We start from the raw sequence: 18713 nt of genomic DNA, 5'->3' as shown, positions 1-18713 counted from the left end.
TCTTGTGTAATTGGCTGCTCCCATATTGGGGGCATAAATATTTACAGTTGTTAGATCTTCTTGGTGTATAGTCCCTTTAAGAATTATGTATTGTCCTTCTTCTCTGACTATAGTCTTTAGTTTAAAATCGAATTAATCTGATATGAGAATCACTACCCCGGCCACCTTTTGAAGCCCATTGGCATGAGAGATGCTTCTCCATCCCTTCACTTTCAGTCTGGATGTATCCTTAGGTTCAAAATGGATCTCTTGTAAACATCATATGGATGGGCCTTGTCTTTTTATCTAATCTGCAGCCCTGTGCCATTTTATGGGTGCATTTAGGCCATTCACATTGAGAGTGATTATTGAGAGTTACGTTTTTATTGATATCATGTTACCTGTGAGGTCTTTGTTTCTATAGATTGTCTTCATATATTTCTGTTCAATGATATTCTTGGCTTTTTCCCTGTTTCTTAGAACCCCCCTTTAATATTTCTTGCAGTGCCGGCTTGGTGGTCACATACTCTTGTAAACCTTGCCGGTCTTGGAAGCTCTTTTGAATGTCATTTTGAATGTCAGTCTTTCTGGATAAAGCATTCTTAGCTGCATTTTCTTCTCATTTAGTGCCCTGAATACACCTTGCCAGCCCTTTCTGGCTTGCCAGGTTTCTTTGGCCAGAAAGAGTGCACATGGAACTTATTATGATGGGCTTTCCTCTGTATGTAAGGAATTTCTTCCCCTTAAATGCTTTCAAGAGCTCCTGTCTAAAATTATGATTCAGCATTTTCACAATCAGGTGTCTTGAGGTCTTTCTAGATTCTATGATCTTGGGGGCAGACCTTTCTGCCTCTAGTACACGAACGCTGGTTCCATTCGCCAGATTGGGAAAATTTTCATGGAGAATTTGTTCAACTATATCTTCTAGTCTTTTTTCTTTCTCCTCCCCATCAGGGATTCCAATAATTCTGACGCTGGAACGTTTCATGCATCATTTATTTCCCTAATTCTGTTTTCATGGCTTCTAAGCTGTTTGTTCCAGGCTTCCTCCTGATCTTTTTTCTCTGTTTGTCCTCCAGATCACTAATTCTATCTTCTGCCTCAGTTACCCTAGCTTTTAGAGAATTTAGATTAGATTGGAGCTCTTTGAGAGCATTGTTAACATTATCCCTGGTGACTTTCACTTCTGCCTTAATCAATTCTATTTTGTCATCAAAGGCTTTCTCCAAGCTAGCTATTGCCTGATTAGACTGAATTCCCTTTCTGACATACTGTTTATGTCCATATCCAAAAACCCTGATGATGAGGGCCCAGTCTCTGAATTTTTCTTCCATTGGGCATTCCTCCTCCTAGTCATTTTGGTGAGAGATGGCTGAATGGATGTTTAGCAGAATGTATCAATCGTGGTTCAGGCAAGGTACATCCTGGAACGCTTCTGAGCAATCAGGAGTCCCCACCAAAAGGAAAGAAAAAAGAAAAGAAAAGGAGAGAGAAAGACAGGAAAAGAAATAAGAAAGATAAAATAAAAGAGAAGGCCCTGTCCAAATGGGCCCCAAAGGTAAGATTTATGATGTATGCAAACAAAAACAGAGAAACAAGAAGACCAACAAAATAAGATGACAAGAGAAAAATTAATTAAAAAAAAAAAGATCCCCATCAAAATGAACCCCAAGTATAAGATTTATATACTCCCAGAACAGAAACAAATACACAGAAACACTGACGGAAGGACAAGATGGACAAGACGGGAGGGTGGTTATAAATTCTCGGCGTAGGCAAGGAAGGTTAATTTGATTCTTCCTGGATATATCTTGATATCTTTTTAAAGGACTCAACTTTCCTGAGATAAAGGGGGATTAAAACTGGTTTACGTATAGGGGTAGCATTGATTGGGGAAAAGGGATTACCTTGAATCTTATCTCTATATGAATATTAATAAAATAAAATAAATTTAAAGATAGAAAAGCAAAAGAAATACACAGGTGTATGTATCAAAAAAGTTCAGGTTAAAAGGTTATTATGGAATTTTGATGTACTGAACATCTCATTGTAATGATAAATAGGTTAAAAAGTTATATATATATATATATATATATATAAAAGGAAAAAACCAGAATTGTGGGAACAAATTAAAAATAAATGTTATATCTATGAAGTAGTGGTGGTTGTCCTCTTGTTTTTTTGTTTTTTGTTTTTGGTTGGCTTTCTGGGGGAGGGTCCTGCCACGTGGGTTTTCAGGGAATCTCGCTAGAGTTGAGTCCTCCTGCTCCCATCAAGGGGCTGGGCTCTGAGGAAACCGGTTTTTCAGGCTTTTGTTCTCTGGAAATTTTTTTATTTGTTTGTTCATTTGTTTTCTCTCCTTTTGTTGGCTTTTGGTGGTTCTTTGGGGGTTTAGAGGAAAACAAATTGCACCCAGACCTCCCTCTCAGAGAGAAGCCTCAGTGTGTTCCCCTCTGGGTGCTCCAGAGCACATAAATTCCCCCTCGGCCACTGGCAGAGCATGTCCCCAGTCATGGTCTCTGGGGTCATAGGAACTCCCACTTGTACCCCAAACCAGGAGATATACTAGCTGGGCTGTCTGGGCAGGTCCTGACCACCAGAGAGGTCCCAAGCAGAGAGAGCGCATTGAGATTTTCCTGCTGGTCCAGGCTGGGAGTGCTCAGACTCTCCGGGTCCAAGAGAGCACTGGTTGGCACCTGCATGCACCTCTCTCAGAGGAGGGTGTGGGGCATGACTCAGACCCCGGTCTCACAGTGCGTGTGCAGAGTGCAAAAGGCTGTGGTTCTGTTGGCTGCTGTCCACAGCAGTCTCCCTCACCCTCATGGGCGCTGCCACCCAGACGCTCTCAGGTGCACCTGTGACTCAGGGACCAAGACCTGGCTTCTTCACTGCACTCTCTTGTTCCCTGCCAGCAGTGGCCATCCTGGATCTGTGGGCTTAAGTCCCTGTCCCTAACCACCCAATTCCACCAATTCCTCCAATTTCCCCTTAAGATCTTTTGCTTTCCCTCCAAAAGATCTTTTGATCTTTTTGAGTGCTTTCAACCAGACTCCAAGTTAATGCTGGTCCCCAATTACAGGGCACTCTAGTATAGGGGTATTACTTTTCAATGGGTCACTTCTGGTGGCTCCCTCCTCCTTGTTCATTTTCTGATATCAGTCTGATGTTCTTACTCCTCTTTATCTGTCCACTGGCGTCTTCTGCCCCCGTAGAGATCGAGAAGTGTATAATTTTTTAAAAATATTTTATTTATTTATTTGACAGACAGAGATCACAAGTAGGCAGAGAGGCAGGCAGAGAGAGAGGAGGAAGCAGGCTCCCTGCTGAGCAGAGAGCCCAATGTGAGGCTCGATCCCAGGACCCTGAGATCATGACCTGAGCCGAAGGCAGAGGTTTTAACCCACTGAGCCACTCAGGTGCCCAGAAGTGTATAATTCTAATCTCAGGCTGATTTCATGGGTGATCAGAGTTCTTTGGTAGGTAATCCGCTCACTTTAGGGAACAGGTTGAAACAGCGCCTCCTACTTCTCCACCATCTTGTCTCCTTCCGCCTAATTATGACTGTTTTGACCTGATAACTTCAGTTGCGTAAAAATCTTCCACCCATTTACTTGTTCACATAGTTTATGTTGTTGTTATCCCAATTTACATCTTTTTATATTATCTATCCATTAACAAAATATTGTTGCTATAGTTATTTTTACCTTTTTTGGTCTCTTAACCTGTATGTTGGAATTCAAAGTGATTTATACCACTTTGTAGTAATACCACTTTGTAGTATTAGAGTATTTTGAATTTGGTGCTATGTTTTCCTCTACTAGTGAGTTTATGCTTCTACCTGTTTTCATGTTACTAATCAGTGTTTTTTTGTTTGTTTGTTTCAGCCTCAGTAACTCATTTTAGTATTTCTTGTAAGGCAGATATGATGGTGATAAATTCCTTCAAATTTGGTTGTTTGCAAAAGATTATATTTCTCCTTTACTTCTTAAGGACAACTTTACTGGGTAAACTATTCTTGGCTGAAAAAAACAAACAATCAAGGTAAAAAATGGACAGAAGGCATGAACAGATACTTCTTTAAAGAAGACGTACAAATGGCTAACAGACATATGAAAAAATGTTCCTCATCATTAACCATTAGGGAAATTGAAATAAAAACCACACTGAGATACCACCTTATCCAGTTAGAATGGCAGAAATTGGCAAGAAACAACAAATGTTGGAGAGGATGTGGAGAAAGGGGAACCCTCTTACACTGTTGGTGCGAATGCAAGTTGGTGCAGCCACTTTGGAAAACAGTGTGGAGGTTCCTCAAAAAGTTAAAAATAGAGCTACCCTATGACCCAGGAATTGCACTACTGGGCATTTACCCCAAAGATACAGATGTAGTGAAAAGAAGGGGCACATGTACCTCAATGTTCTTGGTTGACAGTTTTTAAAAATTTTTCCTTAAGCACTTTATATATGTTACCTCCTCTTTTGGTCTGCAAGGCTTCTGCTGAGAAAGCTGCTGATAGTTTTCTTGGGATTCCCTTGTATGTGATTAATTTTTTTTCTCTTGTGTTTTCAAAATTCTCTTTTTGCCTTGGTTTTGACTCTTGTGAAGATCTCTTTGGGTTGTATCTGGGGACCTTTGAGCTTCATGCACCTGATAGCTGTACTTTTCCCAGATTTGGGAAGTGTTCAGCCATTATTTAAGTAACTTTTCTGTCCCTTCCTCTGTCTCTTCTTCTGGGACACCCATAGTGCAGATAGGATTTCACTGATTATGTCCCATAATTCACATAGGGTTTCTTCACTCTTTTCTATTCCAATTTCTTTTTTCTTCTCTGACTGGATGATTTCAACCTGACCTGTTTTTAAGTTTCCAGATTCTTTTTCCTGTCTGAGTGAACCTAATGTTGGAGCTTCTTCTGTATTTTTAATTTCATTCATTGTGTTTTTTCAGCTCAGAGTCTTGGTTAGATTCTTTTCGTATGATTTATGTCTCTGTTGAACTTCTCATTTTGCTCATGTATGGTTTTCCTTCATTCATGAAATTGTGTTTTCTTGAATCTCACTGAGCTTCCTTAAAATTCCTTAAAAATGATTATTTTAAATTCTTTTTCAGGTAACTCACAGATCTGCATTTCTTTGGGATTGGTTACTGGAAAATCATGTTCCTTTGGTGGTGCCATGTTTGCTTTGTCATGTTTCTAATGACTTTGTGTTATTAATTATTTGCATTATTAATCTTTGCACATTTGAGGGTGCATTCACCTCTTCCAGCCATTTGAACTGGCTTTGGTGGGGAAAGACTTTGACCTAAAGTTGGCTGCAAGGGTGGCAGGTCTGTAGAATGCAGCATCTTTTGTTCTGGGAAGGCACAGCAGTGTGGTTTCCATGCAGTTGTGCCAGCTGAGGTCCATGTGGGCATAGACTTGTGGGTATTTTCTGTGGCCAAGACTGTGGGTGGCATGGTGACCAAGGCTGTTGGGATATTCAGAGGTGAAGGTTGCTTGGATCTTCTGTTCTATTTTTGCCTGTGGGAGGAAGTTCTAGCACAAGGGGATCCCTCTTAGCCTGTAGCCTGGAATGTTGGCACTCAGAGCAATAGGAGAGCAGGAGTCCTGGGATCAGATGCCTGAGGGACTACCACAGTGCCTGGGTCCTGGGGCACCAGTTCCCTTGCTGTGGCGGTAGCACTGATGTCTAAGGTGTGGTTATGTAGAACCTTGTGAAACCAGGGTCTCTGGGTCTTGCAGTGATTCTGGCCAGGTAGATAATGCGGCAGAGGCACAGGCCCTGGGATAGCAAGGAATAGCAGTGGCTTAGGCCTAGGGGACAGGGGTCCGTAGCAATAGGGCCTGTGGATGGTGGTGGGTCACTCACAACTTTGGCCTCAGGGGCAGTTTCAGGATAGCAGAAGCACATCCCTAGTGATGGTCTATTAGAGCCCAGTTAGGATCTGGGGAGCGAGTGCCCCTGGCAATGACAGTTCAGAGCTTTTACCTGGAACCTAGGGCCAGGATCAGAGCGGTCATAGTTTGGCCTGGTGATGATGGTTCAGAACAGTAACCTGGGACCTGGAGGCTGGGGCTCTGAGCAGTGTCAGCACAGCCCCATCAATGAAGGTTCACAGATATGACCTGGGACGTGGGGGTGGGGCTCAGGATAGCCCCTGCAAGGGGGCAAAGCTGCAACCTGAGTCAAGGGCAGGGCTCAGGACAGTGGCAGCTCCCGTCTGGTATTTGGTGAGGCACTGTGAAGTCTTGATCCCAAAGAATTGGGTACAGCAGTGACAGGGCTCCTGAGGACAGATCTTATTGCAGTAACAGCTCAAGGCATGAGGAGGGGACTCAGTGGTGGGAAAGGGCAGCTCCATCAGCTGGGAACAGCACTGGTGTAGACTGTGGGAGGCCACGGTAGCAACGGCTGCAAACATCCGCAGTGGTGTGGCTTGCTGGGGTTCTCCTGCCTCTCCTTTACCCCATGAGAGCAGCTGCCCCTGAATGGGTCCCTGGTGCACCAAGCCACTCTTTTTTTTTTTTTTAAAGATTTTATTTATTTATCAGAGAGAGAGAGGGGGAGAGAGCGAGCACAGGCAGACAGAATGGCAGGCAGAGGCAGAGGGAGAAGCAGGCTCCCGGCAGAGCAAGGAGCCCGATGTGGGACTCGATCCCAGGACGCTGGGATCATGACCCGAGCCGAAGGCAGCTGCCCAACCAACTGAGCCACCCAGGCGTCCCACCAAGCCACTCTTGACTTGAGAAAAGGGAGATGTGGGTAAAATCCTTCCTGTCCTTTACTGTGTGACTATGCTTAGGTTTTATGCTCTTCAGGGCTTTTGCTTTTTAAAAACTGTAGCCCAGAGCTTTCCCTGAGTTATTTTCATTGATTGGCAGTTATTTATGAACTCTTTTCTTTGTTTTTTAATGGGGATGATGTGCACTGGGATCCCCTAGTCCTCCGTCTTGCTGACTGACAGTACTTCCCTTGCACAAGGCAGAGTTTTATAAACTATTGAGCCCAGGTCCCTCCTAGAGGCTCAGATTTAATTGGTCTGGGGTGTGCCAAGATACTGGGGGCCCTAAAGCTCCCAGGTGCCTCTGATGTACGTCACAGTTCCCTTTCTGAGGCTCTGCTCTGTAGGAAAAGCTGCTTTAGCTAGCCCAGCTGGAACCCTCTGGTTTTCCAGTGCCTACAAGGACGATAGCTCGGGAGGCAGGATACACAGTGCCTATTGCTATACGACCACAAAAGTTTATGCTGCTTAAATTAGTCAGTCTTTTAAATGGTGCCAGTCCATATTGAGTACAGATTAATCCAAAGCTCAAATGCTCTAACATTTGGTCTAGTGAGGGGATGTAAATCTGGGTGCAACCACAACAGATGCTCACTGTATTTTAGTTCTTTTCATGCAACTCTTTTAAAAACAAGTCATACCTGTAAGTGTCCCAAATGTTTGGCTGGATGCCTGAAATATACAAGGAGGATCTCTCAATCTTTGTGGGACTTTGCCACGAGTTGCGAAACTTCTAGTTTCGTACACTAGATGGCACAAGAAGACCATCGGGCTGAGGCTGCTGCCTCCGGTCACTGAGGCTCCGTCAAAATGAGGCTGCAGAGTATCGTTTTTTTCAGGTGTTAGTAGGATTCAGACAAGGCAAAACAACTCTGTGTGTTGCTACTGGGACAAAATGCAGAGATTCATTTTCTCTGGGGGGTGTTGGATCTCCTTGGGTGAGAAACACAGGCAGATAAACATTAGTTCAAGGTGACAGCTGCCAGACAAGGGGCCAGGTGTGGAGCTCAGAGGAAGGGGCTGGGGTGGGGGAGGGGGCTTGAAAAGATGCAGAAACTGCCCTGGTTCTGCCTACACACAAGCCATAAAAAAATGTCGATATTTAGCACTTTCTTTTGAGAAAGAAACAATGTCTCACACCAGATAGCAGGTTTTCATTTCTAACATCACTGGTAGCATGTCGACTCAGGTCCTGACAGGCAGGCAAACAGAGAAAGGGTAGCTTTGAAAGGAGTTTGAATTGACCACCCCTACAGAGAAAGGGGTCTAGTCCTGTGACTTCTCTTCTGCAAGATGTTTCTGGAATTAGAAAATGGTGCATTTTGTGGAGAGAGCTGGCCAGGAGCTGTTCCTTCTGACTGATGGGAGGGCTGGTGCGTCTGTTGTTAGAGGTGTGTGTGTGTGATCTGAAGGCAGAGCTTCTAGGTAGAGTGAAAACACCAGGGTGTCCTTGGATTTCCTGGCCCACAGGTGGCTGACAGCCTCCGGCCCAAGACTGCTGGCCATGTGAAGTGGCCTAGCACAGGGTCACACACTGCTGAGGCTGGCGGTCCTATTTGAAATGACTCTTTGGTCGGCTGGACTCTCTGTGCCTTCATGCTCTGTCCTTAGATCAAGACTAACTCGCCTTGCAGATGGGGGAGCTCCTGTCCCATGTCTTTCCTTTTGATTTCTCTGCTCCGTCTACACTCTTGCTATTGATACGCATTCTGGCTTTGCCTTGAGTGGACGCTGCCTTCTCTTTGGCATTTCATCTAGAATGTGTTGGCAAGACCTGCATGAGGAAACTGCAAATGACTGTTTGTCTGATTGGGGTAGCCTTACTGGTGGTGGCTGCCTGTTCGGGAAACAAATCTGGCTTAAGCATCTTCAGGTTGGGATAACGAGCTCGTTCTGATTGTTGTGGGTCAGTATTCAGAGCAGGCAGCCACAGGAGAGTCTAGGTTGGGGGCCACTGCTCATGTGGATACAGATGTCTGTGGAAATTGTGTGTAGGACGAAATATTCTGCTTCTTTATTCAGAAGACAGTGTCTCTGATACCAGTAGGACCAAACACCAGCAGTGGGTGGGCAACCGTTAGAACCCACCCTCTTTCTTTTGTGGCTTATTAGTGGCAAGTGTCTATAGGGGAGGCCACTGCCACCACAGACTGTCCCTCAGCCTCAGCCAGCCCTACTGAACCAGAGTCTGCGCTGTCACAAGATGTGTGTTCCTGGGAAGGGTAGAAAAGCTGCGTCTGGGTGTGTCTAGCTCTAGGCACTGTGTTTTGCCGAGTTGTGCCGGTCTCCCGCGCCCATCAGTCTGACCATCAGCAAACTGGAGAGCCAGGGTGGGGCAGCTGGTCCACGATAAGAGGCTCCATTGAAGCCAGCCCAGCTGCAGGGAGTGGGGCGGGGGGCTGCGGGTTCCGCCGCGAGCCCAGATTATCAGAGCAATTATCGAGGTTTTGCCCCTTGTACTCTGGGCCATGACTGTTCCCAAGCCCCTCACAGTACCAGGTGAGGTGGCCCCACAGAAGCTGCCCGCTCCTCACCTGCACTCCATGCTGGGGAGCTGCCGGGAAGTTGGAGCCCAGTCTCCCTAAAACACATTTCCGAGGTTCACCTTCACGGGGTGGGGGTTAGACCCTAATGCGGCAGTGTTGTTCGGACGTCCGCGAGCCGCTGTGGGTACATTAACGCTGGTGGGCCTTGACTGGAGGGGTGCAGGGACTTTCAGACCGGCCAGCGTTTCCATAGTGTTTCCAGGGACTGCCTAGCTACGAGGGGCCAGCACGGTACAAGACGGGTGCCAGCCATGAGTGGGCTCCATCCTCGCCAGGCACTGTTCTCTGTCTGCTAGATGAAGAAGGCCCAGCTCAGTGGGTCACCAGGTAAAGTCCCTTCCTTGCTGGACACAGCCCTGGTCTGCTTGAGGCCACATGGGCTTTATACCCATCCAGCGTCTTTCAGGTCATTTCTGTGGGCCACCCTCCAACTTCCTGTAACACTTCCATTAAGAGCAGGAATGGGTTTGGTTGGAATCTTAAAGAATGGGGCAGTGGGGATGGGGGCAGCCTTCTTATTCGCTTCCCTTAGGCTGTCCATGGGTTTCTGCGGGCGAGGAAGGGGGCAGACTGCAGTCTGAATCCTGGCTGTGCCTTCCCTTTCTTGTGGCTTTGGTTCCACGCAGCGGGTTCTGACATGCCTCTAGCTCACAGACTGAGCCAGGCGGAGCTGCTGGCAGCCACAGGCATCCTGGCCAGGCCGATTTCACGGCATTGTTCCCGCGCATTAGCTCATATTTATGTGGAATGATGGGGAACAGTGCCCGGTGTCCCTTCTTTTGTTTATATACTTTTTTTTTTTTTCCTTTAGTGAGGTGGGTAAAAAGAGCTGACTCCCTTTTAAGGGACATGAAAACTGAGTTTTGTCTTCCCTTCCTATTAATGTTAAACAAAAGTCACCTTAGAATTCAAAATCACATGGGGTCCGTCACTGGCAGGAAGCAAGGCCTTTCCTCGTCAACGTATAACTTACAGTAAGTTCTCAGCAGACCCCAAAAATGCCTTTTATCATGTTCTGGTTTTTCCCTCCCACTGTTTTATTTCACTTACAACATCACTCAGGCCCAAATGGTATTTGTCAGGAGTAATTGGCAAACGCTGGAGGCTGTGTTCAAGGCTGCTTGAATGGAAAATCTCAAAGCAGTCGCCCATGTTGAAAGAAAATATTACATTTGATCTTTTTTTATGATTTCTGCAGACATGATGCGTGTCTGCATTCTTTAGCCTTATAACCCCTTTGTATTTGGAAGAAAAAAAAAAATCCCTGCAGGAAGTAGCACTTCACATTTAATTTACAGTATGCCCGAAAAGTAACCACAACACATGGGAAGTCATTTTAAAAACACCTCCATGATTTATTTTTATTAGCCATCTAATAAACCTGTACTGGTTTGCAGGTTGTTATACGTTGAATGATGACTTTGAGCCTAGTGTTTCATGTCTGTTTCTATGAGGCTGTTTACTGTTCTGGATGAAAACATGCCTAAGGATGCTGGCAGCCGTCCGCGAGTGTGTAATGCCCGCTCGCTGGGTCTTGTTTGTAAGCGGCGTGCTTTCGGATACAGCAAATTAGGATTCTCGGATCAAGTGGAGGTCCCGAGCGGAGGTGATGTGACTGACAGCAGTGTGGTGAACCGGGGCTGGGTGCCCTGAATTGCTGGGCTGCTCCCTCAGCCAGACGGAACCTCTGTGTTTTCTCTCCTGGGCACACAGCACTGTATAGGTATAGATGACAGAGCGTGGACAACCTAATCGAAGTCCGTCTTCCTCCGCATTCCAGATGTGTATGGAATATGGTCATGTCCTAAGAAGGAAGCGGCATAGGATCTCAGAGCTTGTGGCGAGTCCTTACCACCTTGTACCTACTACGCTGGGGTCGTTCTGGAACAGGAACATACACTAAGAGTCCTCTCAGTGTCACAGAAACTCTGGATCACCGGTCCCCAAACTACAGCTCCTCTCCATTTTTGTAAATATAGTTTGTTTTTTTCCTAAATGCAAACTTTATAAAGTTGTGATGAAATATGCATAACTTAAAATTTGCCATCATGACCATCGTTAAGGCTACAGTTTGGTGGCATTGAGTACGATGTTGCATAAGCATCACCGAGGTCTGTTTCCAAAGCTTCATCACCCCAGAGGGAAACTCAGTGTCCATTAATCAGTAACTCCCCCTTCCACTCCCGGCCCCGCCCCAGCACCTGGTAGCCTCTCATCTACTTTCTGTCCCTATGATTTGCCTGTTCCAGATATTTCATAGAGGTGGAATCGTATACTCTGAGTCCTTTCCGTCTGGTTTGTTTAACTTAGCCTCCTGTTTTTGAGGTTCATGCATGATGTGGCATGTATTAGGGATTCATTGCTCCTTCTGGCTTTGGTGAGGTTTCATTGAGAGTTAAGCATCGTAAGTATTTAGGTGTATGTCTTATTTTACATATTTTTACATTATGAAATAATTACCACAATTAAGCTAATGAATATATCCATCACCTCACGTAGTTACCATATAATTTTTTTTTCCTTTGTGGTAAAGGCACTTAAAATCTACTCTCTTAGCAAATTTCAGGTATACAAAACAGTACTATTAACTATAGTCACAGCATTGTACATCAGATCTCCAGAACTTACTCATCTTGCGTTGCTGCTTTTTTCCTTTGTGATAAAAACATAAAATAACCATAACATAAACGTAATATAAAATTTGTCATCTTCACCATTTTTAAATGTACACTTTAGTAGTGTCAACTATATTCATATTGTTGTATGACAGATCTCTAGGACTTTTTCATCTTGCAGAACTGAAGCTCTATACCTATTGAATAATACCTCCCCTTTTCCCTCTCCCCTCTGCCCCTGGGGACTGTCATTCTACTTTTTATTTCTAAGAGTTTTTCTCCTTGGATACCTCCCAGGGGTGGAATCATACAGTATTTGTCCTTTTGTGACTGACTGACTTTTGTAGCATGTAACAGAATTTCCTGAATAATACCTCCATGTATTTATGACATATTTTGTTATCTGTTCATCAGTTGGTGGACACTTGGGATGTTTCTACCTCTTGGCTGTTGTGAATAATGCTGCTATGAACGTGGACGTACAAATATCTGTTTGAGTCTTAGCTTTCAGTTTCTTTGGGTGTTACCCAGAAGTGTATAAATAAAGTTTTATTGTAACACAGCCATGTCTGTTTGTTTATCAATTGTCTGTGGCTGTTTCCCCTTACAACAGGAGAGTTGAGCAGTTGTGACAGAGACCATATGGCCCACAAACTTGAAAATATTTACTCTCTGGCCCTTCCCAGAAAGACTTTGCTGGCTGCTGCTCTGGATCTAAAGAACACGTATGTTTTACATTTAGTGGCTCTGTTGGAGAGTTTACTTCTCTTGGTCACTGGTTTTGAGTCAGGCCTAATTATTTACCTGGTGTTTGGTAGACACAAAGCAGTCACAGCCAGTTCTAGTCATAGAATGACTCTTTTGGCCCCAATGCATCAGCTTACCTCCCAGGGGCTTGACTGACAATGATGAAGTATGAGATCTCTACTGCGGCGATATTTTTTTTCCCTGCCATAATACATATGTATTAGTCTCTTAGGGCTGCTATAACAAATAACCACAAACCTTGTGGCTTAAAACAATAACATTTTAGGGATGCCTGGGTGGCTCAGTTGATTGAGCATCTGACTCTTGGTTTCAGCTCAGGTCAGGATCTCAGGGTCGTGAGATGAGTCCCATGTCAGGCTTATGCTCAGTGCAGAGTCTGCTTCAGAACCTCTCCCTCCCCCTTAGTCCCCCTCGCTGCTCTCTCATATAAATAGATAGATGGATAAATAACTTAAAAAAGCAAAAATGACAAAAAGAAAAGCATTTTATCCTGTCACAATCTTGGAGGCCAGAAGTCTGAAATCCGGTGTCAGTAGAGTTGTTTTCTTCTGGAGGCTCTAAGGAGGAATCTGTTCCACACCTTCCTCCTAGGTTCTGGTGGTTGCTAACAATCCTTGGGCTTCCTTGGCTTATAGCTACATCATCCCAGTCTTTGCCTCCATGGTCATATGACCTGTTTTCTGTCTCTCTCTTTAGCTGTTTCTCCTTTTCTTTTAAAAGGACCTCTCATTGAGAGGGCACCTGTGTGGCTCAGATGCTTAAGAAGCGTCTGGCTCTTGGTTTCAGCTTAAGTTGTGATCTTGGGGTCATGGAACTGGGCCCTGCTTCAGGCTCTGCACTCTGCATGGAATCTGCCTGAGGTTCTCTTCTTCTGCTCCTCCCCTCCCCCTGCTCAAGGTCTCTCTCTCTCTCTCTCTCTCTCTCTCAAATAAATAAACTCTTAAGAAAAAAAAAGAGAACTTGTCATTGGATTTAGGGTTGCTCTAGGATGAGCTCATCTTGAGATCCTTCACTCAATTACATCCATAGAAATACTAATTTCCAAATAAGGTTACATTCACAGGTACTTGGGTTTATGACTTAGACATTTCTTTTGGTTGTGGACAGGTGACACTGTAGGGGAGGGAAAACAGTTTTCTCTACTCTTTTAAGTTCAGTGACAGGGGCCTGTGTCTTAAACTGCCAAAAGACAGATCAATAGGAGGAAACATTTATTTTACATGCACACAGGGGCTGCATAGAAAACAAAACCCAAAGAAATAGTTAGGCCTGAGACCTTATTTACTATTTTTAAAAAGGTAATAAATGTAGAGAAGTGACTAGGCAAAGGAAAAGGGGTTTGGGCTTCGGGGCAGCCCAGTTTTGGGAAGGTAAATATACGGGGAAACTAATGGAAAATAAGAGCTATCAGTAAGGGCTGTGACGCGGACTGAAGTTGGCAATGACACAGAGTCCCCGGTGATTAAGAGTTGTTCTGCTCTTCCTTGTACAGGGACAAATAGAAATTTATGCCCTGATTTTAGGCAGAAAGGAAGAGAGCAGAGAGTTCTTCCTGCATCTACTGTTTCTCAATTGCCTGTAACCCAAAAAGCCCTATGCTACAGTGACATATTCTGGGGTACATGTTCTGATTCATTTCAACTCCATACAACACAGTATGACATATAATGAATGATATTTAGGTCCAAGCTGTATAGACATATGTATATCTAATATAAACACCCATCCCATGAGTGGACTCAGAGTTCTAGAAAATATAAGCAATCCTGTAGAGAAATAAGACAAATGACACTGCTCTTCTTGGTGACCTTTACAACCATATTTATCCAGATATTAAGTGAAGCAGCATGTAAAGATCTCAAAAAAAAAAACTAGTCATTTTATTGGTAAAAATGAATATTGAGGATATAATTACTGAAAAAATTTTAAAAGTATATTTTAAGGAATAAATTATTTCTTAGAGGAGTAATGATTTTGTTCCCTTCTATAATCCATAGATAATTAAGCAAGCACGTACTACATGCAATGTTGTATTTGTTTCAGGTGCATGACACAGTGATTTGGAAATTCTGTCCTTTGCTCAGTGCTCACCTCAGTAAGTGCAGTCACCCTTTTTTCTTGTCTTGCTCCTGCTAGTGATGGGAAAACTTTGGTCTTTCACTTTCAGTATAATGTTAGCCATGGGTTGTGCAGACATCCTTTATCAGGTTGAGAAGGTTCCCTACTATTTCTACTTTATTGATTTTTTTTTTTTTAATCATAAAAGGGTCTCAAAATTTGCTAAATGCTTTTTCTGTATCTGATCATGTGATTTTTGTCCTTATTTTTTTTTTTATAAAGTGTATTAAACTGATTGATTTTCATATCAACCAACCTTACATTCCTGGAACAAATCTCATTCATTCAGTCATGGAGCATAATCCTTTTTATATGTTGCTGGATTGAGTTTCTTAATACGTTTTTGATTTTTGTATCTATATTCATAAAGGATGTTGGTCTATAGTTTTCTTGTAATATTTTTGTCTGGTTTTGATATCAGGGTAATTAGATAATCTCACCTCATGAAATAAGTTTGGAAGTATTTCCTCTTGTTTTCCTTGGAAGGATTTGTAAAATATTGTTTTTGTTTTTTTTTTTTTTTTTTTTACTGTATTTTGTAGCATAATGTAGGTTTTTTCATCTCTATTCTGTAATGTAAAAAGAGGTAAGTGAGAAGGAATAGTAACCTTGCGCTTCTAGGTGTTGTCATCTCTGCATCATGTCTGGATCTATGGCAGCCTCTTTGGGACTATGAGGGGAGTCATCCCAAGTCAATACCATAAGGATGGCGGCGTAGAAAGAAAAAAAAGAAGAGAGAGAAAGTTCTTTATGAGCAACTGAATAATCAACCCTGGAGCCTTCCACCCTTTTTCACTCTCCCTCTCACCCCACCCCCCATCCTAGGTCTCTTGTCATGTGAAGTAACTCATGTCTTTATTACTGATTTTAGGCAGAAAGGAAAAGGGCAGAGAGTTCTTCCTGCATCTACTGTTGCTCAATTGCCTGTAACCCAAAAAGCCCTATGCTATAGTGACATATTCTGGGGTACATGTTCCGATTCATTTCAACTCCATTCAACACAGTATGACGTATAATGGATGACATTTACTTCCAAGCTGTATAGACATATGTATATCTAATATAAACACCCATTCCATGAGTGGACTCAGAGTTTTGTTAGGTTTTCAGTTATGTGCAGCTGAAAATATCCGAGAGTGATTATTGCATCCTGTGCAATAGGAATATTCCCTGTTTTCTTTCTTTAGTGTCTCCCACTTTCTATGTCATCAGACTAAGAGAACACAGATTGTGCCTGCAGAAAAGTAGCATCAAAGGGACCAGACAGTCACTGGCTTCTGTGTAAAGCGGACCAAGTACAGCCTCAAGCTTACATGGAATGTAACTTTGCTGAGACCCTTTAGGCTGCCCTGAACATTAAAAAATCCTTAAATCCCTAAGGGGTTTATCATTTTTGCCACTTGCATGAAAGTGGATAAAAAAAGGACAGATTGGATTTGGAGAGGCAGAGTGAGCTTGAATTGTCACTCACAGAATGACCGTGTATGTTCGTCAGGGTTCCGCAGAACACCAGGCCAATAGAAATGGTCCCACATTTTTGCCCCCTGGGACACATGCCCAATGTAATTCCCCTTCGTTAAGTGTGGATGGGACTGCAAACACAATGATTAGGGTATGTTATGTGACATAAGTGTGGGTGCTTTTCAGATATAATTAAGGTTCCAAATCAGTTGACTTTGAGTTAATCAAAAGACAGGTTATTGTAAGTGGGTCTGACCTAATCAGGTGGGCCCTTAAAAGCGACTGAGCACCTTCTGAAGAGATAGATTTGAAGTATGAGGGGACCTCTGGTGAGGGCTACCTGGCAAGGGCTTGAGAGCATCCTCTAGTAGCTAGAGTTGTCCCCAGGTGACAACTAGCAAGAAAATGGGGACCTCAGTCATCAAGCTCCAAGGAAGTCAATTCTGTCAACAACTTGAAGCTGCTAGGAAGTGGATCTTTCCCTCACTGAGCATCCAAATGGCGATGTACTGGGCTAATAATGCTTTCAGCCTTGTGAGACTGTCTTAGTCTGCTTGGGCTGCTATAACAAAAATACCATAGACTGAGCGGCTTAACCAACAGGTGTTTATTTCTCACTGTCGGAGACCTTGGAAGTCCAAGAGCAGCGTCCTGGTGGATTGTGTGTCTGGTGAGAGCCCTCTTCCTGGTCTGCAGATGACTGCATTCTTGCTGTGTCTTCACATGCTTGACAGAGTGAGCTCTGTCAAGCAAGCTCCAGTCTCTTCATTTTCTGATATGACCTCATTCAAGGCTAATTAGTTCCCAGAGTTTCCATGATGATTAGGGTTTCAACATATGAATCTGGAGTGATACAAACATTTAGTGCAAACTGAGAGCAAAGAACCCAGTTAAAATGTGTGGAGTCCTAGCCTACAGAAACTATGAAATTAATAAACTGGTACTCCTTGAAGCACTAAGTTTGTGATAATATGTTATGCATCAATAGAAAATTAATATAGGTAACATTTCAAGTATCATTCCTTTATATTTGAAAAACTAGGTTTATGATCAATGTAGAATAAATTGTGAAAAGTAATAATGTTTGACAACTCAGAAAATTACATATAGATCAATTCCCCAGCAAATTGCCTTTTATTATTATTTTTTTCTATTAAATGTTTCTATTAAAAAAATTTTTTTTTAATTTTAAAATTTAAAAATTAATTTTTTTAAAAAATTTATTTTTCTATTAAATGTCACTTCTGAGGGGACCCCACAGACAAGGGGCAGTTTTGGGGAGGGTGTAGAGAATGCTTTTCTATCTTGCCCCAAAGAGTTGGCCAGGTGTGTTCAGCTGTTGGGAGGCTGTTGCCCCCGAGAGGCCGTCCTCCTGGCCCTGAGATGGCCTTAGCCCAGAGATGCCATAGTCAGCCCTGGCTTGTACACACTCTGGGTGGGGCTCCTTGTGTCAGAGGAAATCTGCTCCAGGCAAGTGTGTCCAGGTTAAGAAGAACCATGGAATTGGGAAAGATGGCTTCAAATACACAGGGCCGGTATCTGGTTAAGTATTGTTTCTCTTTGGCATGAGATACAGTCATTTCTTGAAACCGTCTTTTTTTTTCCTTAAAGATTTTATGTATTTATTAGAGAGAGAGAGAGTATGAGCACAAGCAGGTGGAGGCAGAGGGGAAAGGAAGAGGGAGAGGCAGGCTCTCCACTGAGCAGGGAGCCCGACACAGGGCTCGATCCCAGAACTCTGGGATCATAACTGAAGCCGAAGGCAGCAGCTTAACCGACTGAGCTGCCCAGGTTTCCCTGAAACCTTACTCAGTAAAAATTGTTCAGGTTTGCTCTGCTTGTCCTTACGCAGCTTGGGCATCAATCATGGTTCTTAGGTATAGCATTAAGATCGTGCCTGATTCCATGTTATTAAACTGGTAACAAAGTGATTTCTTTAAGAAAAATGATCAGAACTACTGACCTTTTATTAACCTTACCTAAGAAGTTCTTGGGATTATTTCTTATTGTTGCAGGTTGATAAAGAATAATTTTCTTTTCTCTTTTTGGCTTTGATGGGATCACAAGTAGTCATGTGCATTTCTAGCTTGCTAGAGTACCTTTTCTCTTGTTTTGGGGTTGACAGTGAAAATGTGAATTAGATGGAGGTTTTTTTTTTTTTTTAGTAAATGTAAAAAAATGTCCAGTCATTTGTACAAATGGTTTAAAAGCCTTGAGATTTTAGGAATGTGTATTTGCAATTATTCTCCTTTAATAATTAATCACTAATATGTTTTAATCACCAAGAACATTGTTTTGATCATTAAGAATTTACAATGTAAAGATTATTTCAAGGTCAAATTTCAAATGTTAATCATTGTAACCTAATGCATGTAAATCTCTACTGAATTCGGTTTAAAAATAAAAAGTAAATCATTAATTCGAGCAAGCATACTTACTGGA

General features: G+C 43.1%; 1 protein-coding gene across 4 annotated transcripts in view; it reads left to right on the top strand.

Moving 5' to 3' along the window:
* The window catches only part of SETD4 (SET domain containing 4), a 63520-nt gene extending 46104 nt beyond the window's left edge, over positions 1-17416 (top strand). For 2 of the 4 annotated variants that reach the window (XM_059392313.1, XM_059392314.1), the window contains exons 12-13: positions 14736-14787; positions 15353-17415. In XM_059392313.1, coding sequence (XP_059248296.1) covers positions 14736-14751 — 16 coding nt within the window. In that variant the 3' untranslated portion in view covers positions 14752-14787; positions 15353-17415. Of the gene's footprint in view, positions 1-14735; positions 14788-15352 lie in introns of those variants that run through there. The other 2 variants (XM_059392315.1, XM_059392316.1) reach the window with 2 other exon arrangements.
* The last annotated feature ends 1297 nt before the right edge of the window (positions 17417-18713 follow it).

The sequence above is a fragment of the Mustela nigripes genome, chromosome 2, assembly GCF_022355385.1.
Source record: "Mustela nigripes isolate SB6536 chromosome 2, MUSNIG.SB6536, whole genome shotgun sequence".
NCBI classification, from domain to species: Eukaryota; Metazoa; Chordata; class Mammalia; order Carnivora; family Mustelidae; genus Mustela; species Mustela nigripes.
The sequence above is the reverse complement of the archived record's forward strand: the minus strand, read 5'-3'. Positions and strand labels throughout refer to the sequence as shown.